The sequence below is a fragment of the Camelus ferus genome, chromosome 31 (assembly GCF_009834535.1).
Source record: "Camelus ferus isolate YT-003-E chromosome 31, BCGSAC_Cfer_1.0, whole genome shotgun sequence".
In the NCBI taxonomy this organism is placed as follows: domain Eukaryota; kingdom Metazoa; phylum Chordata; class Mammalia; order Artiodactyla; family Camelidae; genus Camelus; species Camelus ferus.
Window position 1 is genome coordinate 9,214,901 of NC_045726.1, and position 26,491 is coordinate 9,241,391.

The window sequence follows — 26,491 nt, forward strand, 5'->3', positions numbered from 1 at the left end:
AGAAACCCATTTCCACTAGCAGTCACTCCTGAGCCCTAGGCAGTAACTAATCTACTTTGTCTCTGTTTGCCTGTTCTGAACATTTGAAATAAGTGAAATCATACGATGTGTGGTCCTTTGTGACTGGCTTCTTCCACTTAACACAAGTTTGATCTATGTTGTAATACATATCCGTACCTTATTCCTTTTAATTGCCAAATAGTGTTCTCTTTTATGGATATACCACATTTATCCATTCCTTAGTTAATGGATATTTGGGTTGTTTCCATTTTTAAGCTATTGTGAATAGCCAAATGATACTGCTACTCACATACAGAATTTTGTGTGGACATAGGTTTCTCTTGGGTGTATATCTAGATGTGGGAATTGCTGGGTCATATGCTAACTATGTTTAACCGCTGAGAAACTGCCAGACTGTTTTCCAAAGTGACCACCATTTTACATTCCCACTGGTAATGTATGAAGGTTCCAATTTGTCCGTGTCCTTGCCTATACTTACATATCTGGGTTTTTTGTTTGTTTGTTTTTGACATGATCCAATTTACATTCTTCTTATTTTCTTTTTTTAAACTGAAATATAATTGACTTACAATATTAGCTTAACTTATCTGTCTTTTTGGTTATAGTTATGCTAGTGGGTGTGGAGTGTTATCTCACTGTGGTTTTGATTTGCATTTCCTCAGTGTCTAGTGATGTTAAGCATCTTTTCTTCTGCTCACTGGCCATTATTGTATCTTTTTTTGGAGAGCTGTCTTTTCAGGTCCCTTGCCCATTGTAAATTTGGATTATTTGTTTTTTATTATTGAGTTGTAAAAATTTTATTTTCTGATGCAGTTCTCTTATTGGATCATATATCCAATTCACAAATATTTTCTCAATTCTATGGGTTGTCTTTTTACTCTCTTGATGGTGTCCTTTGAAGCACAAGGGTTTTTCATTTTCGTGAGGTTGCCCCAGCACATTTGTTGAAAAGGCTGTACTTCCCCCTTGGATTGTCTTGGTACTGTTGTCAGAATCATTTGGCCATCAATATGACAGTATAATTCTGGACTCTGTTCCACTGATATATTTGTCTGTTTTTCTCTCCTTATGTTAGTACCACAATTACTGCGGTTTTGTAATAAGTTTGAGGTTGACGGATGTTGTCTTCATAATTCAAGATTTTTTGGCTATTCTGGGTCTCATGCATTTCCATATAGATTTCAGGATCAGCTTGTTAGTTTTTGGGGAAAAAAAGTCAGCTAGAATTTTGATAGAGATTGCCTTGAATCTTGTAGACTGATTTGGGGAATATTGTTGCTGTCTTAACAGTATTAAGTCTTTCGGTTCATGAACTTAAGTTATCTTTCCATTTGTTTAAGTCTTTAATTTCTTTTAACAATACTTTAGAATTATCAGTGTACATGTTTTGCAGTTTTTTTACATCTGTACTTAAGTATTTAAATCTTTTTGATGTTACTATAAATAAAATTTTCTTTGTCTCTGGATTTTTCATTTGTTGGTGTATAGAAACACAACTGATTTTTGTATATTGTCCTACAACTTTGAAGAACTTGTTTATTCTGGTAGTTTTTAGTGGGTTCTTTAGGATTTTCTTTATACAAGATCATATCATGCACAAATAAAGGTAGTTTTACTTTTTTCTTTCCACTCTGGGTGTCTTTTGTTAGTTTTTCTTGCCTAACTGCCCTGGCCAGAAATTCTAGTATGATCAGCATTGAACAGAAGTTGCAGTAGTAGACATCCTTGTCTTATTTCTTTTTTTTTCCTTAACATGTGAAATTCTTTTTTTTTAATTTTTATTTTATTAATTTTTTTGGTGGGGGGAGGTAATTGAAAAAAATTACTAATTTTCTGGAGAATTAGAAAAGCAGATGACTAAACGGGGGAGGTAATCAGTTTACTGATTGATTTGCTTGTTTAGTCATCTAAACTGGACCTCATGCATGCTAGGCATGCACTGTACCACTGAGCTATACCCTCTTTTATTTCTGGTGTTAGAGGGTAAGCTGTTTGGTTTTTTACCATTAAATGGGACGTTAGCTGCAGGTTTTTAAATGCCCTTTTTCAGATTGGGGAAGTTCCCTTCTATTTCTAGTTGCAGTGTTTTTATCATGAAAGATTGTTGGATTTATTTATTTTTGTGTGTGTCAGATGTTTTTTCTAACATAGATTACTTTAAAAATGACTTTTTTTCTCTTTTTTTATCTGCAGAAATTGACTTGCATACCAAATGTGTGGTGGATGTAGATGCAAACAAGGTTATTCTTAATCCTGTAAATACTAATCTTTCCAAAGGAGACGCCCGGTAAGTTAAGAACCAGTGTTACGATCAGTGGGTTTTTAAATGACTGAAAGCAGCAATGGCTGCTGAACTGAGTTCAATTGAACAAACATTGAATGCTTGGTGTGTAGAGATCTCTCTTCCACTTGGCAGCAATACGAGGTCTATGATATGGAATGACTAAGTGCCGGAATGAGTGTTGTAGGCAGGAATGGTATTAGAAGCTCAGAGAAGAGAGCTTAAGTTAGATTGTGAGGTAATTGAGGAAGGCTTCTTGAGGGAGATGGTACTGGCCGGAGGATTAGGTTGGATGTAAATGGGAAGAAGTCGGTAAGAAGGGAAGGCTTTTGGGTCATTCCTCTGCATGGGTTGTTTTTACTTCTGCCAGTTTGCATCCTGCCTGTCAGTCAGAGCCCATTTCCAGTGCTACTTTCTTCCCAGTAGGCATTCTTGCAGCCCTCAGGGATCCCTCTCCTTTTAGTCCCTGTAAGCTATAATGTCTACGACCTAATTTAATTATTATGTATTGTTTTGGATTTTTAATTGTAACTCCAGAGTAGATTTTAAGGTCTTGGAGGGAAGGGACTCTGTTGGGCTGAGGATAAATATTTGAGCATCATTTGTGGATTTGGGTGATAGTATGAACAAAAGGGAGGGCAAGAAGGTGTGAGGAAAGTGATCGTGGGGAGGAAGGAAGAGGTTAATTTGGTTTTTCTCAGTAAGTGCAGGAAAATTAATTTAATCAGATAAGCTGGGGTCAGATTCTAGAAGGCCTAAAGAGCAGATGAGGAGATTTGGCCTGTATTTTTATAGGTAAGATGGCATCTTTGACAGTTTTTGAATTATTGTGATTAAGGAGGTGGATTAGGGAGAGTTGTCAGATTGCTGTGTAGACAGTGGGTCAGGGTGGGGAAAGACTGGCTTTTTGTAGGGATCAGATCCTGGAAGTGGAGAGCACAAGTTAGAGGAGGGTGCCCACCATGGTGCTGCGCACGAAGTGGGCACTTCACAACACCTGTGGAGACAGTGTGGTACATGGAAGCACACACGGAAGGCGCTCCATAAAGGTTCTTTTGAGTTGAGTTAAACGGAATTGAAAAGAGCATTGGAGTTGGAGTCAAAATCTGAAATCAAATCCCTACTTAACTATGTTATCATAGTTGGTTATTTTAAACTTTTTTGAGCTTTATCTGTATAATACCTGCCTTACCTGTTTCATAGAGGTGTTTTCTGAAGATCAAATTAGTGATCATGAAAGTGCTTTGTAAACTGTCCTGTAAATGTTCAGGTTTATTGCTACTGATGTAGAGATATTTCTTAAGCATCTCCAGGATATGCTGTTACTAGGGTGTGAAGGATACAGACGTGTCAGGAAAGGTGCTGGGATTTTGAGCCTGCTAAATGAAGGACCTTCTGTCCTGAGTATTAGTTGAAAATACTACTTTTGGGGGCTGTTTATTGCCCTTAGAGCTTTCAATCTGAAGACTGTTGCTTTCTTTGGAAATGTGGACAGCTGTGAACAAACTAGGAGGCAATACCTTCTGGTAGAAAGAATGTGGGCTTTATATACAGACTGACGGATCCAGATTCCGGCTTTGCCACTTTCTGGCATGGTTATCTACCTGTGTTCCTTATTTGTAAAGAGTTTCTGTTTTCTATTGCTGTGTAACAAATTACCTCAAAAGCTTAGTGGCTTAAAACAACAATAATCATCTATTATCTCATGGCTTCTGTGGGTCAAATTCAGACTGGGCTCAGCAAGGATGGCTTGCTCTGCTCCATGATGTCTGGGGCCTTCCAGGAAGACTTGAAGGCTGGGGGATGGAGTCATCAGGAGAAGGCTCGCTGGTCACCCAGGTCTGGTAGTTGATGCTCCCTGTTGGCTGGAGATGCCGCTGGGGCTGTGGGCAGAACACCTCCTCACAAAGTAGCAGGGCAAGCGTCCCGAGAGTGAGAAAGCCAAGCAGAAGTGGTATTGGCCTTTTATGTCCTAACCTTGGGAGTCACACAGCGTCACTCTTTCACATTTTCTTGCTCGAGGCTGGTACAGAGCTCTGCACAGTTTCAAGAAGAGGAAACAGACCCATCCATCTCTGAGTGGAGGAAAGTTAGTGTCACATAAGAAAAGGGTTTGGGGTGGGAAGTGTGTTGTGGCTGTCTTTGGAAAACACAGTCCATCCACCACAATTGTATCATACCTACCTTTTGAGAAGAAAATGAGCACATAGAAGCTAAAAAAAAAAGTTTCTTTCCTTTTGAGATCTTTAAATCTCAGGGATTTGTGAAAGAATTAAATAGCACTTTTTGGTTCCATAGAATATCTTGGATGGCTCTTTTTTAACATGTGCTGAAAATACAAATTGAATATTAGTTCAGTGTCATAGCATACTGTCTGATGAGAAACTTAAAAATCACGACTGTCAATAAGGTTGGTATGTAATGGCTTTTGCTGAAGTAAAGAAACCTAGTGTCTTAAAAAAAAAACCAACTCTTTATTGAAGTATGTAATATACATACAGAAATGTATATATAGCTTGATGAATTTTCATAAGTTGAACACACTCTGATAACTGGCACCAAGATAAAAAACAAGAACATTACTAGTATGACAAAAGACCACCTCGTGAGAAGCACTTTTTCTTTTAATGTAATATGGAGGTGAAAAGAGAAAATAGAAATTTTGGGATATAGTAGTTCAGTGGTATATGTTGATTTCATTAAAAGGAAAAAAATAGGAGGGAAAGCACAAATTAGAAGTTAAGGTTAAGAGGGGGGAGGGTGTAGCTCAAGTGGGAGAGCACATGCTTAGCATGCAGGAGGTTCTTGGTTAAATCCCCAGCACCTCCTCTAAAAATAAACCTAATTACCTCTCCCTCACCAAAATAAAATAATTAAATAATATGCTAAAATATTTTTAAAAACATAAATTAAAAAAAACTTTTAAAGTTAAGGTTAATTACAGTCTAGTTTGTAGAATGATTAATTCATAAAACAAGTTAGGGTTTTCTAGGAGCTGTTACTCGTAGCTAGAGAGCCAGGGATGTGAAATTGGCATAAAAAAGTGATTTGAGTCCATTTAAATCACTAATCAGAAAGGCTCAGATTAATATTTTTCCTTTAAAAGCTACACTACCCTTCTTTTTAGAATAGTATCCAATTCTGTTACTCTAAAACTGTGTACTTTATATGTATACTTAACAACCTAAGTTAGTATGCTTTGAAAGTGAACATACACGTATTAAAACAATGGTTTGTATATATTTCTGATTAATTTTGCATTAACTTCTGAAAATTTCATGATTTGGTGTTTATGCTTATAAAAAGCTAATAGAAGCCATGGTTAGATGAACATGTAAACCATTTTTGTCTTAAAGCTTAATTATGGGGATTTGTGGAACATTTTTGCTGTGCTATGTATATGGAGTTCCAAAACTTTTGAAAAAAAAAAGAGGCTTAAAATTCAGAAAATTCATAGTACATGGTAAACAAGAGATTAAGAAATGCTGACATTGGAGCCAGACATCTAGATTGAATCTCACCTCTACTACTTAATGTGATGTGGAGCAAGTTACTTAATTGTGCTCTGCCTCAGTTTATTCATCTGTAAAGTGGAGATTATTATAGTACCTGCCTCCAGCTCGTTATGGGGATTAAATGAGTTAAAATATGTAAAGTGACAGTGCCTGGTATACAACAAACCTTACCTAAAGGTTAGCTATTACTTTTAGTATTACTGTGATTGTTATTATGGCCCGTATTTAAGTTGTAGTCTGTGGTATGTTTAGTGAGCTATAATATAACTTCATAAAGGAAATAAAAAATTTTTAAAACAAAATAATTCAATACTTGAGTATACATGTCTGTCACAAAATTAGCTAGTTCTAGAAAAATTTCAGCTTTGCAAAGTCAGAAACTTTATTTTATCTAGTTTGTCCAAAGTTGGTGGGGCATCTAGGGACTAACATGCCATCTGTTAGAGAGATAGGCCCCTGATTTTATATTAACAGTGAACAAAACATTGATCTCTGCCATCCTGGCTTCTCCTTAGTGTCAGCCAACTTTGGGAACCAGGTCAAAACATTGCTTGTGAACGTAGGATAAAAACGAAGGGACATTTTCTCAATTATGGAAAAGATTAAGGACAGACTCTTTCTTCTCCACAAGACTCTGCTGGAACACCCTAGTGACTGAAATACTTGTGCCCAGCAGCTCTGTCTTTTCCTTCTCTGTATAGTGCAGGGTACACAGATAGATTTGATCTGTTTTCTCATGCAGTGCCATACTGCTTATCCTGCTGGTACAATTAAATGTCTTTGGAATTACCTTTTTGCCCTGAATCAATTTAGTTTTCTAGATTGGCCCTTGGGGCTTCCCAAATCTTCAGTAACATTTACAAATCATAATTTTGGGCTAATAAGTGACTAATTCATTGTCTATTCTTACTAGATTTTTATAAGTGTAATTCTCAGTTTGTAATTCTTAGCATTTAGGAGCACTTGAAGTCCCTTTTGTAACTAGTTACAATAGTACCACGATGTAGAACAGTCCCCTTTTAAACAGCTAAGTAAATCTTTAAGCCTTATTTTGTTTGAATTATATCTTAAAACTTAAGAAAGTTATATCTTATAACAGAATGTTAATGCTCCTGCTTGTTACCATGATAGGGCAAACTCGTTTCTTAGGCTAAGTTTTATCTTCTACCTTTTACCTCATTTCCTCTCCCACCTACCAAACAGGCCTTTCCTGTTCATTCTGGCTAAAAAATGGAGATAGTTAAAAAGCTGTTTTAAAAGGGATTGAGATGAGATTTCCCATGGACAGTTAAGAAACAGTAGCGTTGTAAGAGTTGTATTTAGGTGAGTTTGGAAATGGGAATGCACTTTCCCATAGGAACAGACAGTTGTTTCTAATAAAAATGCTGTTCTATTAAAGTAACTATTTTGGCCCTACAATAAACATTCTTCTCTCTCTCTCTCTCTTTTTTTTGCTGTTAGTGTGTGGTGATTTAAAAAAAAAAATGCAGTGACTCTCAGTAACTAGCAGACTTTGGTGTCAGTGTGCCAAAGGTGCTAGTAGTTTTATCCACCAATGTTTTTGTACCATCAGTGCAAATACCAACAGGGTGAAAAAGGCATATGTCTTAGTAGTATTATGAAAATAGTTCTGACCTCAAGATCCACTGAATAGCTCTGGGGTTGGGGGGCCCAGGAGTCCTCAGACCACAATGAGAACCAAATTTAGGGATTAATCTTAATTCATGAGCTCTAAGAACTGAAAGGATGTCTTTGGTTTATTTTTAAACTACTTTATTGAAATATAATAGGCATGCCATGTAATTCACCCCCTTAAAGTGAACAATTCAATGGTTTTTATTATATTTACCGAGTTGTGCAACCAGCACTGTTACCAAATTTTACAACATTTTTATCACCCTATTAATCTATGTTCTGTCTCTGTAGATTTGAAATTTGACTGTTTTGGACATTTTATGTAAATGAAATCATACAATTTGTGGTCTTGTGTGATTGGGTTCTTAGCATAATGTTTTTGAGGTTTATTCATGTTACAGCATTTATCAGTACTTACTGCTTTTTATGGTGGAATAATATTTTGTTGTTACTCTGTTTTGTTTATCCATTGATCAGTTGGTGGACATTTGGGTTGTTTCCACTTTTTGCCTGTTATGAATAATGCTGCTGTGAACACTTGGGTACACTTGGTGTGGACATGTGTTTTCATTTCTCTTAGGTAGCTGTCTAGGAGTGGAGCTGCTGGGTCGTCTGGTAACTCTATGTTTAACATTTTGAGGAATTGCCAGATTGTTTTCCAAAGCGGCTGCTCCATTTTACGTTCCCACCAGCAGTGTATGAGGATTCCAGTTTCTCTGGCTTTTAAAGAACCCTTATTTACTGTAAGGAAAATGGTGGTGCCTGTGGCCAGTTGGAGAGTGCATACTCTGCCTGAAGGCATTCAGATTACAATTAAAAAGCAAAACAAAACATTGTGCCGTCCAAACAAAACAGATCTTGGCCAGATTCAGCTCTTGGCTACTGATTTGAAACCTCAGGTTCTACTAGACTTTTCTGTTGAGCTGTATTTCTGGTAAGGTTTTTAAAAAATTGAGCCTAGTTTTAAAAATATAGTACACAAAAAGGTTTAAATACTAAAACACTTTTATGTACTTATCACTCAGTTTAACAAATCACTGCCAATACAATTTAAGCCTTTTGTGAATAGCCTCCAGTTTTAACCCCTTCCTTTCCCACCACAGTTAACCACTTCCCTGAATTTGGTTTTTATCTTCTCCTTATATTTCTTTACATTTTTACTGTGTATATTTGTAAATTGTTTCTACAATATAATGTGTACACAAATGCCTTTTTCTAGTCAAAGGTCACAGAGATGTGTGACTTAAAAGACTGCTTAAAGTAAATGCCTCATTTTTTAAGGCAAAAAAAAAAAAAAAAACCCACAAAACCTGTATTAAAAGGAGCCAGTAATATCTCAAGTTTATCTTGGTGAGGAAAGCTAAATGTTGATGTTTTATCAAATACTCTGTTCCTCCTTTTTTTCTCTTAAAAAAAAAAAAAAACAAGCCAAAACAAAAGCTTCCCCTTCTATCTATTGTTTGTGGTGAATTCTAAGCAAGAGTGGCAGTGAAAATTGTTTAAGTGCACCTCCAGCTTGGAAGGGACTGTCAATCAGTGAGCTATGCCTGTTCAGAGGTGCTGGTTTAAACACCAGAACTGAAACTGGAAAGGGAAAGAAATTCTCAGTATAAATTGCACTGCAAATCCCTTGGTCGTTTAATCCATTTTCTTTTTAGCCCTCTGTTTTCTATCCTGTATGTGTGTGCATGTGTGTGTATTAACACTACAAGCATTAATAGATTAACTTGGAGTTTCTCTTATAATTTTTTTTTTTTAGCTTTTTAAAAAATTGAAGTAGTCAGTTACAACGTGTCAGTTTCTGGTGTACAGCACAATGTCCCAGTCACGCATATACATACATATATTCGTCTTCATATTCTTTTTCATTAAAGGTTATTATTGAATATAGTTCCCTGTGCTATGCAGAAGAAACTTGTTATTTTTTAGTTTCTCTTATAATTCTTTATTACACTGCCCTACAAAATGTAAGATTTTAAGATCTGAATTTTCTATAGAAAATAGTTGGGGAGTTTGACTTGAAGATTTTAATGAACTGGACCGCTGATTTCTTTGGTGTTTTGTGAAATGGCCTGTTTGTTCTCTAGTGCATGTGGAAGAGACTCTCCAGCATGAATGGAATTAGCTGTAGATGGCACAGATAATGCTGATCATTTTCTTGTAAAACTGTGGGGCTTCCTACTCCTTCCTGTTGGGTTATGTGTAACCTAATGATTAATTGATGGTGTGAAGATTATAGCTGCCAGTATAGTGAAAAGAATGTCTGTGATGTTGATCTTAGCCAGCACTTGTCAGAAGGGTCATTAAACTCTTTATCCTTCTAATTGTTCACCAGACATCAGATCTTAGTCAAGATCATTGGGTAATTAATGTGTACCCAATATGAGCAAAGCATATCCAGTCTTCCTCTGGAGGCTCAAAGTACTCTGTTCCTGGTAGATGAATGAATATATGCAGAAAAAATGTCTATAAAATGTATGCAGAATTAAGTGAAGTTGACCCATGTAAATACATTTCTCTTGCAACTGTGTTGTGTAATACTACTAAGGGGAGGACCTTATACCAATAATTACTTTGAAGTATATAAAGTCATTTTCAGACTAATTCCTTGTTAGAGGAAGGCATCATTAGGTCATATTAGATAATGACTTTTAAAATTTCTTTATTGCTATATGGATGCTAATTTAAGTGAAGATTTTAATTGAAGGAAGTCATGCAAAATGTAATTATAGTATATACAATAGACCTGTTTGTTCTCTCTGCTGTGAAATGACTTGAGTGAGGCTAATAATTCTGCCCAAATAGAATTTGCTCCTCTGGAGAATAGTATGTGGTGTGTTTTAATTTCATAAGGAGGCTCTTCCTGGGGGAGCTTGTCCACCCTGATTATGTCAGAGGAAAGTGGAAAGAGCAGTGTTCTGTGTACTCAGAAATTTTAGAGGATTCCTTCCCCTTTAAAAAAAAATACTATGACCGTTGAGCGTATAAATCATTTACTACTTTTGAATATAGTTGTAAAAATGAATCAGGAAGACTCTTTAATTTTATTTTAAAAATTTATATATATTTTATTGAACTGTAGTCAGTTTACAATGTTGTGTCAATTTCTGGTGTACAGCACAGTGCTACAATCATATAGGAACATACATATTTTGATTTTCATATTCTTTTCACCACAAGTTACTGCAAGATCTTGAATCTAATTCCCTGTGCTATACAGTATAAACTTATTTATCTATTCACGAAGACTCTTAAAAGCTAAAAAAATAGTAAAGTACGTATGGTTGAATTCATATCATTGCATAGTTACATATATATAGATAATCAAATAGCAGTAAGTACAGATTTTTTCACAGTTTTACTGGCAAAAGCTAGTAGGTGGCGAAAATGAGCTGCTTGTTAGCTGATTAGTAAACCTGTCTGAACAAAAATTAGACTGTTATAGTAGAATCTGTGATATCTTAGCATTGTCGTTGGATACATGTGTCAGGTTCATGCTTTTATTGCTTTTACTGGTACAGCAAAAAGGAGAAGTAAACTTTTTTCTTTAATGCAAGAGTCTATATCACCGTGCTTGAGGTACTACTTGGATGCGAACATTTGATGTAATGAGGACGCAGGGTTATGTGTGTGTGGTTAGTTATTAGATTAAGTGAGTTATAGGTAATAGGAATTAAATGTTTTTAATTTCCCCAGAATTCTGGATTCAGCATAAAATTATCAGATATACTGATACTATCTGATATACTAGATAAGATAACTAGTTATGAGTAAAGTTTAGGTAAAACTACCAAGCCCCACTATTGATGTTTTTAAAAATGGTCTTTGTCTTTTGTTTGACAATACTTTCTTTTTAAGGGCAATTTGTCTCAATCTCCAGTGTAGGAGTTGTTGCTAATATAAGCCAGATATTGTATAAGAAGCTAGACTTATGTTTTTAAGATGGAGGTGGCAGTATTCCATGAAGAAATGTGACATGAAAAACCAGTCCAACCCTGAAAGTTGCTGTATCACAATATCTTAAAATCTTTACGATCCATTCAGCAGTTGAACATCAACTTTGCCAAGTGTCAAGCTAAGAGTTCGGATAATCTTTATTAATCCTTAGTTCCATTAATTTGTGGCTAAATTATTTTCAGCACACAGTATTTATCAACATACTAGTAAAACAAAAAACAAAGCAAAACAGAAAAGTAGAAGTTGAACTATTCTGTTGTGGACCTTGTAAAGCTAGATTTTTTGAAGATTCAGATTTGAAATGAGGCTATTGTTTAATTTTGAGCATTGTGCATTTTCTTATGAGTGTGATATTTAGCTAAAATGAAAAATGATTTCTTTTGCAAATTAGTAGGGTTGAGTTCTGGAGCCCTTCAAACTACATCCGTAGACTTTGATAGAGAAGTATTCTGTATGATGGTGAATTTCACTTTTGTTTCACTTTTCATCAAACTTAATTTATATATACTTATAATTAAATAAAAAATTCTGTAGAATGGGTAATACTTAAGAATAATAATCTTTATCTTTGTGTATTGACCCATAAATGAAACAGATCAGTAATGCTTTTGTTCTACTTTTAAGAAAACTGAAGTAGAATTTACATAAACATCACTGAGTAGGTGAAAGTTGCATTTGCCGTTTGATTTTTTAAAATCTCTTTGTTTTGGAGAATTTAAAAGATGTGTCAAAGTAGACAGAACAGTATAGTGAACCCCCCCATGTGCTTGTCACTCAGCTAATACTGTCCTATCCAAATCTTCAACTCATTCCTTTTTCCCATATTATTTTGAAGTAAATCCCATTTACCTACAAATATTTTAATGTATCTTTATTATTTTTATGGAGGTACTGGAGATAGAAACCATGACCTTGTCTGTGCTAAGCACGTGTTCTACCACTGAGCTATACCAGGCCTCCATCTTTATTATTTTTAACGTAACCGAAATACCGTATTACACCTAAAAAATTAACAGTAGTTATGCAATAGAATCAAATTTTCAATCATTGTTCATATATCCAATTGTTTCATGAAATTTTCCCCCAAAGTTTGTTTTGAAGAGCATCCAAATATGGTCTACACATTGTGATTGGGTTATGTGTCTTTTAATTTATTGGTTCCTTGGTTGTTGAAGAAACTGGGTCATTTGTTCTGTGGATGGATTAATAAGTGAATTATTACAAAGGATATGTTATCCTTATTTAGTCAGATGCCAAATCTTGACGATTTTTCTTGAGAGTATTTTTATGCTGACATTCCTTTCCATTCTCTGATGTTACCCTGGTTAGGACCCATTTAATTGTTTAGATTACAATGTAGCTTTCTAACTGGTTTCTGGAACCCACTAATACCAGGCTGATCTTCCTTCAAGCCTGCTCCTACTTCCTGTAATCTGTCTTTTGATTTTGGAGCCTTTATTATTTCTACTAATTAAGAAATGCCGCTGCCTGGGTGACATCTTTTGTTTGTCCCATCCTGATTTCTAATACTTGTACTGTTTTGCTTTTCCTTATGTGTTTTGAGTCCCCCTTGCCTTTTAGAATGGCTACTTGAAAGCCAGGACCACTTCTTCGTCTGGTACAGATCTTCTCAAGCAGTGGGTGTTCCGTGAATGTCTCTGGGTTGATTACAGCTGTTCTGTTAGATATTACCCCCAGTCAGTAGTTGGAAAGGTGACTTGTGAGTCTGGGAGTTGGATTTTATAAAGAGTATTTCTCCAGGCAGTGGTAGGGCCCGATGAGCCATCCCATCCATTCCACTGTGTAGGGTGCAGTTTTCTAGGAAGAGAGTCTTGTCCACTCGATCCGGTCTCCTGTTCACTCCCATGGCACCATAGCTTTTGTTTTGCTTTTCTTGTTTTGACAACAACCTTCTGTTTCATTGATTACATTTTAAGCTTGCTGTCTCCTGGTGATCTAATATTAGGATCATACTGTAAGATAAATTTCCTTGGGAAGAATTTCCTGAAGATGAAATAATTCTCTTTGTGATGTATAGAGTAGATGTTGCAAACTGAGGTGCCATAGGCTCCATTGCCCGTAGATATGTTTTGTTTGGCCTGTAGTTTCAATATTTAAAAAATCAGGGGGTTTCAAATAAAAATTCAGATTTGCAGTTTTTCCTAAACAGCCTGAAAATCTGGCATCCCTGGGCTTACTGCCTTCTTTGACAAAGTCGTAAGCGCTTCAGGTCCCCAGCTGGTGGACTCCCTCATTGATGTTATTTGCCCGGTCCCTGTGGACCTTTCCATCCAACCTTGGTGTAGATCCCTCCTGGCTTCCTGACCCTGGCATTGGGTTTGGGGCTCACATTACTTTTTGAAACTCTTAACCTCTGCACTCTGCATATGTTATGTTCTCAGTTTTTCTTTATTAGGTTTACTATGTGAATTCCATTATTTTTGACATGACTTAGTATATTTATTTGCGAAAATGTAAAAAACAATGCTGTTCTTAAACTTGGGCTTAACAGATAGTATATATAAAATAGATAAATAACAAGGTCCTACTGTATAGCACGATATCAGTACTGCTCCACCATTCAAGAAGGAGCGTCTCTGGGCCTGAGACTCCTGGCATAGCTCTGTTCTTCCTAGGGTAGGTTTTGTGAAGTTCCTGTGTCTACCAGGATGTTTAAAGGGGACAGAAAAGGCAGGAAAGAAATATATATTAAAATTGATCTGAAAAAAGCAAGAAACCTTTGACAAATCAAAATATCTGCTTACTGTCATCAAGATTGAATTATTTGGTTATAAATCTGAATGTCAAAAATTTTACAAAATATTCCTAAGTAAAAAATAGATAACTTAAAGATTTCAGATGTCAGCAAAATGTAGTCACTGATCTTTTCCTCTTTATTTTTCAGATGGAATAATCATTTACAGAGTTATCAAATGTTTTAAAAAATAAAGTTTACCTATGAAATAAAAACCATAAGAATCTCTACGTAGTAGCTACTGTTCTTGTAATTGCACCTTATTTTGTCAGACTGTGTATTCCTCTGGGTAGAAGATTGGGTGAGTTGATGTTTTGGTCATGTGTAACAGACTTCCTTGCTCAACTGTATTCTCATCAGATGTTACCACAGCAGAAACCCAGATGTAAGCAAAGTCTGTTCAGTTATTACTCCCACTTAGTCACTAGTCCAGTCATAGCTGCCCTTGCAATCTGCTCTATTCTTTGGGGTATTGGAAACTGCAGTATAATGGGAGGAACCAGACGCTGTACATACATTTGGTACTTTTTTGCATTAGTCATTCTAATTAAGTTATATAGCAGTACTGAAAAACCCTATTGTCTGAATGTCCCTTCTCTGAAAGTTAGGTTTATTAGGACTGAAGCCATGTGCTAGCCCTCATCCACTTACATCAGGAAGGATGCTTAAAAAAGTAGGACGCTGGGACAGAGACTGGTTCAAGGTTAAGTCATACCTTGGCGCTGAACTAGAACTTTGTGCCTTGCCATTTCCATGAGCTTCACTGAAGTCTTTTGACCTTGATTTCATCTTTATCCCCTGTATCAGGCATCTCTTCTCTGCTGCCTTAGATCCTCTTGACCTCACGCTCCCTGGATCCTTTGATCATTTTACAACCTCAGCTGTTGCCAACTCAAACTGGACCCTGACCAACTTGACTGGACATAGTCTGACACCTCGTGCCTCCCTCCCATCTCCCTGTCCCCTCGGGCTGTAATCCATGATAAGCCTTTAAGCTTGCTTTCAGAGGAATCCATGCTAAGAACATCCTTTGTGTATGCCCTTGGTTTGTATACGAAATGGGATCTCTTGCATATGTATTATATTCACTGTCAGTTGACCTGACGAATGTTGACCTGACTCTGAACTTAAAAATCAGGAAGAGGACAGGTCTGTTCTTCATAGTGTGGTTTAATTTATAAAGTTCAACCCATAAGCATGAGATAGGATCCAGGACTGAGGTGCTGCCAGTGGAATTTAGCCATCATCATTGCTCTGAAGGATAGAAAAAGGCATGAAAGGGTTGTTGAAAGGCTCAGAGAAGTGTGACTCAGACTAGGGTTTGAGTTTGGGATCTTCCATTACCAGCTGTGTGCCTTTGGGAGTTCACATGACTTCCCTGAGCTTCAATTTCCTTTTCTGTAAAACTGAGGTGAGAACACCATAATATGGATCTTGTAACATTGCTGAAGGCATAAACGAGTTGTTTCTGTGAAATACCTACTGCATGGTAGGTACTTAGTAGATGATAGCTGCTATTATTCCTTGATTTATTTACTCTGATTAACTTTCTTTAGAAAAATCTTATTCATTGAAATATATCATATTTTAAGTAATTTTTTTCAAACAACACTAGTATATGCTAGTTACTCAGTAAATATTTATTGGTTAGGTTAAACATGTGGTAAACTATCATGTTCCTGATAACAAATCATGCACTTTTGCTTTTAATTGGCAATAGTCTTAGGTGACTTAAGCTATAGCTACTATAGATAGCAACTATGAGATGTTTATTTCAGGGATTGTGGGTTTCCGCTGAAGAGCATTCATTTGCATAATAATTACCCAGAGTTGGTTTCCTTGTTCTGAGCCAAGAGCTATTATCATAGTCAAAGGAGCTTTGTGGTCAAGGTCTTTGAACACTTAGAAGGTGTAGATAACGCAGGGAGAGCTAGCGTGGTGTTCTTGGAAATACGAGAAGTGAACAGAGAACTTAGTTTTTGGGTCTTCTCATTGATGAGAAATAGCATTTATAGGCATTATTATTTCTTATAGTGTGTTGGATCCTTTGCAAGGATTTTACCTACAGGTATGAACATGATTATGTGAAAGTTTTCAGAAGAAAATTGAGGCAGGAAGGTGTTAACGACTTTCCAACACACAGTAAGTCGCAGGGCTGGGGTTTGAACTCAGGTCTGAGCACATCTCTCTGAAGGCAGGTGCACTCACTGCTTCTTATTGCCTTGTAAGATTTCACAGAAGACTTTTCTTGATCTTTAAATGTTTGAAAAAATATAATTGGTTAAAAAAATAAAGTAAAAAGAAAAATAATTGGTTAAATCAGATTAGGGCAAAACTATAGGCATTCAGCAATTACTGATTGATATCTAATATATGCATCCCTGGCAAGGTGCCTGATAAGGGAAAGATAAGTATGATGTGCTCTTTTTTTATTTTTTTTTTAACATTTTTTATTGATTTATAATCATTTTACAGTGTTGTGTCAAATTCCAGGGAATGTGCTCTTTTTTTAAAGAATCACATTCTGGAGTTAGGGAAACACATACCAGCTGAGTATATTACATTTATTAATTCACTCAGCAGCTGTTTACTGTTGCTCTGTGTGTGTATCAGGATAGTGTTGACCCTAACAAAACATTGATGCACAAAAGGAGATTTGGTCCCAGGCTTCATGGAACTTCTTAGTCTATCAGGGGTATTTTGAACTGGTCTAAGGCATTTTGGTCATTAATAATCGGGTGTTAGTAACCTCCTAGGATTAACACTTTGTAGGCCTTCTCCCTCATCACTCTGCTACCAGGGTGTGTGTTAACCACGAAGTTCTGATGAATTCTACTTTGGATTTATTCGTGTAGGCTCAGACAACCTGTTCCTATAAAGAGCTCCACGAAGTCACAGCTCTCAGACAGGCCCCTTGCTCGAAAGTTTCCGTTGAGCCAAGTGTAGCAGGATTTGGGACCTCTGCTTACGGTTATGTGGCAGAGTCTGAATGCAGATCTGGCCAGAGCCCTGAGCCTAGAACCCTGCTCCCAGTGGCCCAGGATGCCAGGTTTGTTAGTGTCTTAGACTTTGTCCTCCCAAAAATGGAGGTGCTTGTATATTTCTGTCAGTCTGCATAGTTTTAACACTACACATTTTACCAGTTAGAAATTATTTCTGGCATTCCTTGTGCTGATTAGTGACCCCTGTAGTGTTGATCAGAAAAGAAGATAGCTGAACCTGTTTTGACATAAACCCCAATTGGCAGTCTGATGAAGTCTGTAGACCCTTCTCAGAGTAATCTTTCAAAAGCATAAAATGCAGAAGATTACAAAAGAAACCAAATATAATGAAATATAGTTACCAGAAGTATTTTTAAAGACATGTGATACAGTAATATGTGCTTCTTTATTGCTGAATTAATTATTAATAAGATCTAGTGTTGGGAATAATTGCTTTAATTTCAAAGTTGTGATGAATGTAAAGGCAATATATTTGCAACAGTTTTAATATGATATGAAAATAGCTGTGATTTTTTTGGTGACAACGTCACTGTTGGTACTGTAATTTATTAACTACGTTAATAATTGAGGTAATTGCTAAATTTCAGTTATAAGTTAGTGACAAGAGTGTAACTTTTTTCCCCATCCATCTTCATAGATGCCCATTTATTCTCTCTGGGCTAAAAACCCCTACTCTAGAGTGTGTATCATGATTAGAATCTTTTATATTTTACCTCATCAACCCTGGACTGTGTATTTGTGATTAGGATACCAAATGTTAAGCAATTATCCCCAAATGTGGATTAAAACTAACATTTGTCTTTTTCTTTTTTCTTTTACGTGGAAGTGGTTTCTTCACTATTTTTCTTTTTTTGAATAATTTAGTAGAGAGGATGGATGAGTCTGTACGAAGAACAGATATACAATGTGTGACAAGTTCCATAGGCTGGAGCTGTGAAGTGCTGTAGGATTAGGCAGAAGTGTTTTCAAATAAAGACAAGAGGATCTCATCTAAAATAAAGACAGTACCATGAGAGATCTAGACAGACGTGAATACAGTGATTCAGTGTTAAGAAAAAAAGAATGAAAATTGCAATTACTGTAATTCTTTAAGACTGAAAAAGACATCACAGAAGAATACACGATTAAGTCTGGTTCAGAAATAGACATTTCAAATACAGAGATAGCATGATGGTGGGGATGGAGGGTGGAAGGGCAGAACGGAGCCACCCATGGAGGAGGGGACGGCAGAGAAGGTTCTTCCGCATGTGAGTGACAGTTGTCCAGCCGCAGTTATAAGCAGTTTATACATACTATTTAGTCCTCACAGAAGTCCTGTTTGCATTTTTTTTTGCAAATGGAGAAGCAGGCATGGAGAGATTAAATATCTTGCTCAGAGTCAAAACTAGGCCTGTCTGGCTCTGCTGGACTCATACGACTCAATACAAGATTACACTGATGACAGTGTGAAGGGTAGATTAGGTGGGAGCAGGGCTGGAGATAGGGAAACCAGGTCAGACTGTGAAGATGATACTGTCAAGAGATGGTAAAGGTGGCCTGAACACTGAGTATTGGGAACTGATGAATAGAATTTTCTAGCTTAGAAATCTGCACGTTTATGTTTTCAAGTCAGACAGTATCCGCAAAATAGGAAACGAAAATCTAGTGTTTCTGAGTAGAGATTTTTATCAGCCGTTTTGAAATACATACTCGGCTGGATCAATTCCTGTGTTACAAATATGTCTCCCTGACTGAAGAATATTCATTATGGACAGGATTTTATTGTAATCACCAGTTAGTGTTTACAGCGATCACCCCCGTAGCCGCTTGTCCAGATAGGAACACCAGTGGAACTATTTGCAAATGTTACATTGTGTGGTGACTAAGCTTACAGTTGTACACAATACTTAGACCTTGTCAGAGCAAAGGGAACATTCAGAATCTGGCTGATTTGCCCGCAGTCAGTTAGTGAAAACTCAGAAGTGGGAGGGGGAAGCTTTAGGTCAAGGGCAGACTAGCAGTACATTCAGGATCTAAAGTAGGATTGATTCATCTTTGATGTAAAATACAGCAAGCACCCCACTAAGTCCTGACTTTTCCTACTCCCAGAAAAAGAGTTTTCTGGCTGTCTACTGAGTTCTCCAATAAAGAGATTCAAGGGGGCTTCAAAAATGTGAGCTTACATAACTGCCTAATAAATAACCAGGTCCATACTTCTCCACATAATAGATGATCAGAGCTACATGGGAGTTTATAAAACACACCTAATCCACGTTCTGCGTTGACAGAGAGGCTAAGTCACTTGATTCCTGGTCACAAAGCTTTCTGTCAGCTGAATCCAGATTCAGCTGGTGGCCTCACTGATGTGACAGACATTTCTTGGGAGCCTGTGGGCGGGCTTCCCTCACCCACACAATCCTTCTAGCCCTTTCATTGCTGTCACAGGCCCTGGAGAGGTGCTTCCATCTTAAACCCTCTAACTGATATTTCTGGTCAGAAGTATTGTTGATTTGTTTTTAATCTACCATAAAACAATGAGGGCTTTCAGGTCAGTCAAGACTAAAATGTTCACATTTTCAACTTTATAGTCATTCAAATCTGTTCTTAACTTTCTCATTCTTCACTTCTGTATTTTTATTTTTCACTTTCATGTTGACAAATAGTCTGATTTAAACTTCAGTTTCTTAACACAAAGTTTCTGTTTAAGTTTAATTGTTAATTACAGTTATCAAATTGTAGATTTCAAGTCTGGAAGATATAAACGATTCTTTCTTATTTTTAATACTCAATACCTAGGATAAGGCATTAACTGAGAGGCATAGTACTTTCAGACAGCCAAAGCAGGAAGACAGGAGTTGTTCTTTGAGGATGCATTGACTAAATGCACAGATAAAAGTTTTATGCCGTTTCTTTAGGTTTTTGGTGTACCTTATTGAATAATAGGATTGAAACCTATTTTAATTAAATCACATCACAAATTATTTATTTCAGTTATAGTCAATCCTCATCTTATTTCAAGCTGTAACATATGTAATATTTTCTGCCATCTGTTAACAGAAAACATTTTATGTCAACTGCCAGAGTGATTTATATTTCTGTATACAGTCAGCCCTCGTATCTACGGGTTCCACCTCCATGGAGTCAACCAATTGTGGGTCGAAAATATTTTTAAAAAACTCCAGACAGTTCCAAAAAGCGAAACTTGAATTTCCTGTGAGGCAACTATTTATGTATCATTTACATTGTATTGAGGTATCATAAGTAATCTAGAGATGATGTAAATACATTTATACCATTTTGTATAAGGGACTTGTGCATCCTTGGATTTTGGTATCCAGGGGGTCCTGGAATCCTACATGTACCATGGGATGACTATACTCTTTCATTACATACATGGGAAAAGTCTAATCTTGATGCTTGAGAAGGTTAATGGACTTCTTTCTCATTCTTATTTAATTATTAAGGAAAAAAACTCAGTATACCAGTTTGATACACTTGTTAACCCAAGGAATACCATATCTTTATCATACTCCTTGTTTTGTAAATAGCTCTAGTTTTAGTTACACATTAAATTTTATTATTGCAAATCAATTAACGAGAAACAGCATATTGATCCATCTTGTTTTTTATCCATTTTATATTATTTTACTTTCTCATTGATCAGAAGAATTTTTTTATTGAAGTATAGTTGATGTACAGTAATAGTATATAAGTTACAAGTGTACAATATAGTGATTCACAATTTTTAAAGGTTATGCTCCATTTATAGTTATTATAAAATATTGACTATATTTCCCATGTTGTACAATATATTCTTGTAGCTTATTTTATACCTAATAGTTGGTACCTCTTAATCTTCTGCTCCTGTGTTGCTCCTCCCCTCTCCCCATTGGTAACTACTAGTTCTCTGTCTATGAGTCTGCTTCTTTTTTGTTATAGTCACCAGTTTGTTGTATTTTTTAGATTACCCATATTGAACATTGGGGTGCGTGTATTATTTTGAATTAGTGTTTTTGTTTGTTTGTTTGTATTTTTGGATGTATCCCCAGGAGTGGAGTGGAATTGCTAGGTTATTTGGCAGTTTTATTTTTAGGTTTTTCAGAAACCTCCATTTAAATGACTAGATGTACATAATTCCTTGCTTGATTACTTTTAGTAATCTGTTGTACCAAATGTATTCTATGATATAAATTTCCTTGAAATGAGTGTTAAAACTTTTATTTGAATTAAAAAATGAGGTCAGGTTATTTTTTTACAGAAAATGTGTTTGATTTAATCTGATTATTTTGATAATAAGATAATTAAGATTTGATGAGATATGTAAGATGTTGATTTGATGATAAAGCCATGTTCTGGTTAGTTTATAGGGCAGACTTTTCCATAAATTGAATCAGTTAAATATGTAGCTTCAGTGTTTTGACAAAAATGTATTTAAAGAATGTTAAAGCATATCATAAGATAAAATAACTTTGTCAAATAGTTTTATTTTGTCAAAGGTATAATGAAGTTAACAAGATTTGGTTTTCTCAACCCTTTCTGAGTTTTAGAGGTTAAGCAAAGTTCCATTAAGTGAAACAATAGCAGATGTGATTAACTTGCTAAGTTTTGATAAAATCTTTGGCATCTGTCCACGAAACTGAGAAAATGAGTAGTCTGTGACCTGGGTCACAACTGCTTTTGCAAAGTAAGATAGTTTCAAATTTTTCCTTTTAGGAGACCTAATCGATTCATTAGCTTATAGATCCTTAAAAATAATATTTGATGTCAGATCGTTGTGTGATTTTTTTTTTTTTTTGGCATGTACCTTGCAGAAGTGCAGAGTTGAGTGACTTTGCTATAACAAACCTCCTTCCAGTTTAGTCCCCTGTTACATTTGAGCAAGGTTTTCAATGCTTCTGTACAAAAGAAAATAGGAATGAAATTCGTGTTCGGTGCTGACTTATTTTAGTAGTAAGTTATAGTCATCCCATGGACTCATTTCATTAGGTTTAAAAAAAAATTATCTATTTCTATTTTTTTGTGGGGGAGGTAATTAGGTTTGCTTAGTTATTTTTAGTGGAGGTACCAGTGATTGAACCCAAGACCTTGTGCATGCTAAGCATGCAGTCTATGACTGGGCTATACCCTCCTCCCCAGTTTTATTTATTTAGTTTATTTTTTGAGTGTGGAGGTAATTAGGTTTATTTATTTTTAGAGGAGGTGTTGGGGGTTGAACCCAGGACCTCGTGCATACTAAGCACGTGCACCCTACCACTGAGCTGTACCCTCTCCTGCCTCATTTCATTAAAAGTTGCTTTTCCATTACAGTTTTTACTTACTATGTTTATCAAAATTTGAATATATTTGTTCTGATCAGCCATGTGCTACTAATAATTGTATTGATAGCTCAGTGCAGAAGAGTAACCAGAGAAATTTAAAATTTTAATTTATGTAGATTTTTTGCAGAAAAGAATGATAGTGTGGTTAACAAGACTTTACATAAGGTTAAAAATACTTTGCTGAAAGTGGAATGGAAGTATTAGTTCATGGAAAAAAGTAAAGGTATGAAATTACTGACTTTTAAAGAAGAGTTTTTTTCATTAAAAAATAGTGGATAGTATTTAATAAAATATCATTATCTAAATTTAAAAAAACTTGTGGTACTTGGATACCAATGGCTGTATTTAAGGAATTATATTTTTAAATATAATACATATATAATAAATATTTAAATATTATATATAATATATATTATATAAATATAATATTCAGAAATTATATTCTTTGCAGCTGTTTAAGCTCATTTTTGAAAACTTTTACATGACAACTTAAAAATGTATAAGTTTTTTTGGGGGGGTACATGAGCAAAAAAATCTTAACAGTTACTCCAGGTATGCACATAGCTAGGTTTATTAATCTTAGACATCTATTCATTGACTCCCTGAAGAAGATTTTAGCTTAGATGTATGAACTTTTTACTTTTTCCCCTACTGTTTAATTTTTATATTGTAATTTTTTTCTATGGTCATTTTTGTGGTGTTTTTACATAACGTATTGAAACCTGTACTTCTTATGAAATCAACTTTAAACGTTGTCTCTTCACTGCTTCTTCACCAAGATAAGACACTGACTGCTCTTCTGCTTTTCTGTGCCCTTTCACAACTCACTTTTTTCATAAGTTGACATTATTTTATATGTATATATCCATCCATCCACCTACCTATCTACACACTTGTCTGCCTGCCCATCCATCCATCCATCCAGCCGTCATTCCATCCATCCATCCAGTTGTCTGTCTCTCTCAGTGTTAGACCAAATAGTATGTTAGTTTTGCTTGTCCTTCTGGATTCATTATCACAACCCGTAGGCTACTTGATGGAGTGTGTTCTAGCATAAAGTTTAAAGTCTCTTTTCTCAAATTCCATCAATTACATCAGATTGTACCACATTTTAGATCATGACTCATTTGAAGAACTTTTTATTTGAACTGCAGTTTTGTTTATTCTTTTATTCTGTCTTTAGCATGTTCTTGAATTTTTTCTCTCAGATTCTTAGCTATACCATTCTGTTAGTGTCCTCCAGAGATTTGTCTCAGAGCCTTCTGTCTTGTTGCTCTCTAGACATATCTGAAATCCAGTGAAGAATTACGAACATTTTCTGGCTCTTCTTAATTTTTAGATCAGGGTTTCTTAAGGAAACTGGTAGTTTAGAGCCTAATGTGTAACTGCACAGGAAGGACAAGCTGCTGACAAAGAGTATACATAGGAAAAGTGGCATCTGGAGATTTGAAAAGACGCTTATAAGGAAAGATTTTATTTTAGGCAGGATGTAGTCATGGTTAACCTAACTCCTAGTCTCTCATTTCAGTAAACATTCACTGAGTGCCTACAATTCGGCAAGCACTGGGCTAAGTTTAGGTGCTGAGATACCTGGATAAAGGATATCTGGATAAAGGAGCCGGGGTGGGGACAGCCAGCTGCAGACGCACCTGTAAGCAGTGGATACCATGTAGTACGTGTGGTGAGGAAACACAGTCAAGGAATTCTGGGAACCTTATGTTTTCATCTTTAATTGTTGTAATTTTCTTATGCCATCCAATAAGCGCAGTGCAGCTGGGCTCATAATGTCCCAAGACCCAAGAAGCAAAGGGTATTTCAGATAGGAAATAGTTAAATAAGGTCAAGGGAGAATCAATTGATACCCAGAAAAGAGAGGGAGAGGTGAGAGGTGGTATTAGAGAAAGCCACCAAACTTTAACATTTATTATTAGGGAGTGATGGATCCGAATAATACAGCAAAGTATGATGAACTGTCTTGGGGGATGGGGCCCGACAGCTTTCCACTCTGGAGAAAACGTACTGTTGGCAAATGAATTTCCAATGGGTAGAGATTTTAAACTGGGTAACCTTATTGCCTTGTCTTCTCTGGACCAGCTCTTGTTCTGGAGTTTTCTCCAAACTAGTTCACTGAAGACTAGAATAAGACATTTACATCATCTGGCCACTGTAGCCAAAAGGCATTTCTCTACTGTTACTTTTGAAAGAGATTCTGTGAGATTTTAGGAAGCCTGTACAAAACCCCCCACTTTTCCCCATACACTGCATTTCTGAATTGAGTAGTCATGGGGATCAGTAAGACAGAGATAGGAAATAATACAAATCAGAAATAAAAACTCTAGCGCCTGGTACTTACTATGTACCAGGCCCAGTTCTAATCTCCATAGCAATCCTGTGACATAGGCTCTCTTATTATCTGCATTTTATAGATAAGGGAAACTGGAGCACGGAGAGGTGAGGTGAGATTGGGTTAGTTGCCCAAAGTCACACAGTAAATGATGGAACCAGAATTCAAAACCAGGCAGTTTGATTCCAGAGCCCAGTCTCTTTTACCAAGGCTTTTGCCTGCATCTCATTTCACCTCAGGCACTGAGAGCTGTTGGCCATGTGGACCTGCTAGTACCTCCCAACCCCATCCCGAATTACAGACTTGCCCAGGCACGCTGGCCACTGCAGCCGCCTCTGTGATGTGGAGGTGCAGAGCCTGCGTACCCCATTCCTTCCCCTGAACACCGCTGATTTGATAGTTCATCCTTCCTTTCCTCGGGAAGCCAGAGTAAGTGGTTTAGAGACATCAGGAGTGTTCCTTGGAGTTCCTCCACGGGAAAACACGAGGAATGAGGAACAAAATAGTCTCTTCTTAGCACTCTTGGTTCGTTTAAGACCAGGTCTTTCTGTGGGAGTTGGCATAGTTTGGGCAAGAGCAGAAGAAAGGGCAGCCTTCCCCCAAAATGAGATTTAAGCCAAGCGCCTGAAGGTCATGTAGCTTCAGCTCTGGTGTCAGTGTATGTATTTATCCACATAGGTTTCCTTCATTTATAGCCCACTTTCTTATGCTGCCTACTTCATTTGAAGGCAAGGAAAAAAACCCAGCAAATAGACCCTCCCCCCACAATCAGGTTATTTAAACAAGCACCCTTCCTCCAGTTTCCTGAAACATGCAGAGTTGTCTTTAACTTGTTCTCCCACGTCACTTGCCATGGAGAGAGGGAGGCCGAATGGTAACGTAGAAAGAGTGTAGTTTTAGGATAAGAAACTGAGGTTTGTATCCCAGCTTTGCAACTTACCAAATTATTTAACCTCTCTGCGTTCTTCTCTCCGTAATTACTCTATAAAACAGTGTGAGACCCACCAGGTAGCGTTGGTGGGAAGGTTAGAGCTGAAGTGTATTAGGTAACGGACACATAGTAATGAAAGGTAGCCTTTACTGCAATAAGAAATGAACAAATACAGACTTAAACGTGTGAAATGCTTAAAAAAGAATTTCAGCAGTTTTACACAAGCAAGCTTCTTAGGCAAGTCTCCTTTTAACACTACAGGGAAACTGATTAATATTTGGGTATTTCGTCTGGTTATTCATATACTCATGTATGAAGGGGAGTGTACAAAACTGTAATTTGCAAGTATACCTCCTATACATGGAACTGATTACCTGTAAGTTGTATGAAGATCAAGTTTTACATTTAAGAATTCATATCCTCATTTACGTTTTTATTTCCAAGAGTCAAATTTGCCTTCATAAGCTTTCAGTACTTTTTTCTTTGTCCTTCAAACTACTGCATTCAAAGACTGCAGCTTTCTTCAGAACCTTTCAGTTTACTTGAAAAATACCCTGACTTCTGAAGCCATACTGTTTCTTGAGAGTTATTTGGTTATATTGTGGGACATGAAATAACCAAAGGATGTAGGTGTGTTTTTTTTCTTTTCTAAGCCATTTCCCATGTCATGTGTCATCCCTTCCCCCACTTAGTACTGCACAAAAGTGGATGTATTTTGCTTGTTTTTCAGGCAGGCTTGACAAACCTGCATCC

At 36.5% G+C, this 26,491-nt stretch overlaps 1 protein-coding gene and 1 long non-coding RNA gene across 5 annotated transcripts in view; one reads left to right on the forward strand and one right to left on the reverse strand.

Moving 5' to 3' along the window:
• The window catches only part of KIF13B (kinesin family member 13B), a 165,768-nt gene that overhangs the window by 13,400 nt on the left and 125,877 nt on the right, over nucleotides 1-26,491 (forward strand). For all 3 annotated transcript variants that reach the window (XM_032470947.1, XM_032470946.1, XM_032470945.1), the window contains exon 2: nucleotides 2,215-2,308. In XM_032470947.1, the coding sequence (XP_032326838.1) occupies nucleotides 2,215-2,308 (94 nt within the window). The remainder of the gene's footprint in view (nucleotides 1-2,214; nucleotides 2,309-26,491) is intronic.
• On the reverse strand, nucleotides 9,002-25,031 carry LOC116660783. 2 transcript variants are annotated; one of them, XR_004316408.1, is made up of 3 exons: nucleotides 24,860-25,031; nucleotides 23,256-23,265; nucleotides 9,002-9,012 (listed from the first exon to the last, which is right to left on the reverse strand). It is a non-coding gene; the product is annotated as an uncharacterized LOC116660783 (long non-coding RNA). The 2 variants fall into 2 exon arrangements; XR_004316407.1 differs by having other exon boundaries at nucleotides 24,616-25,031.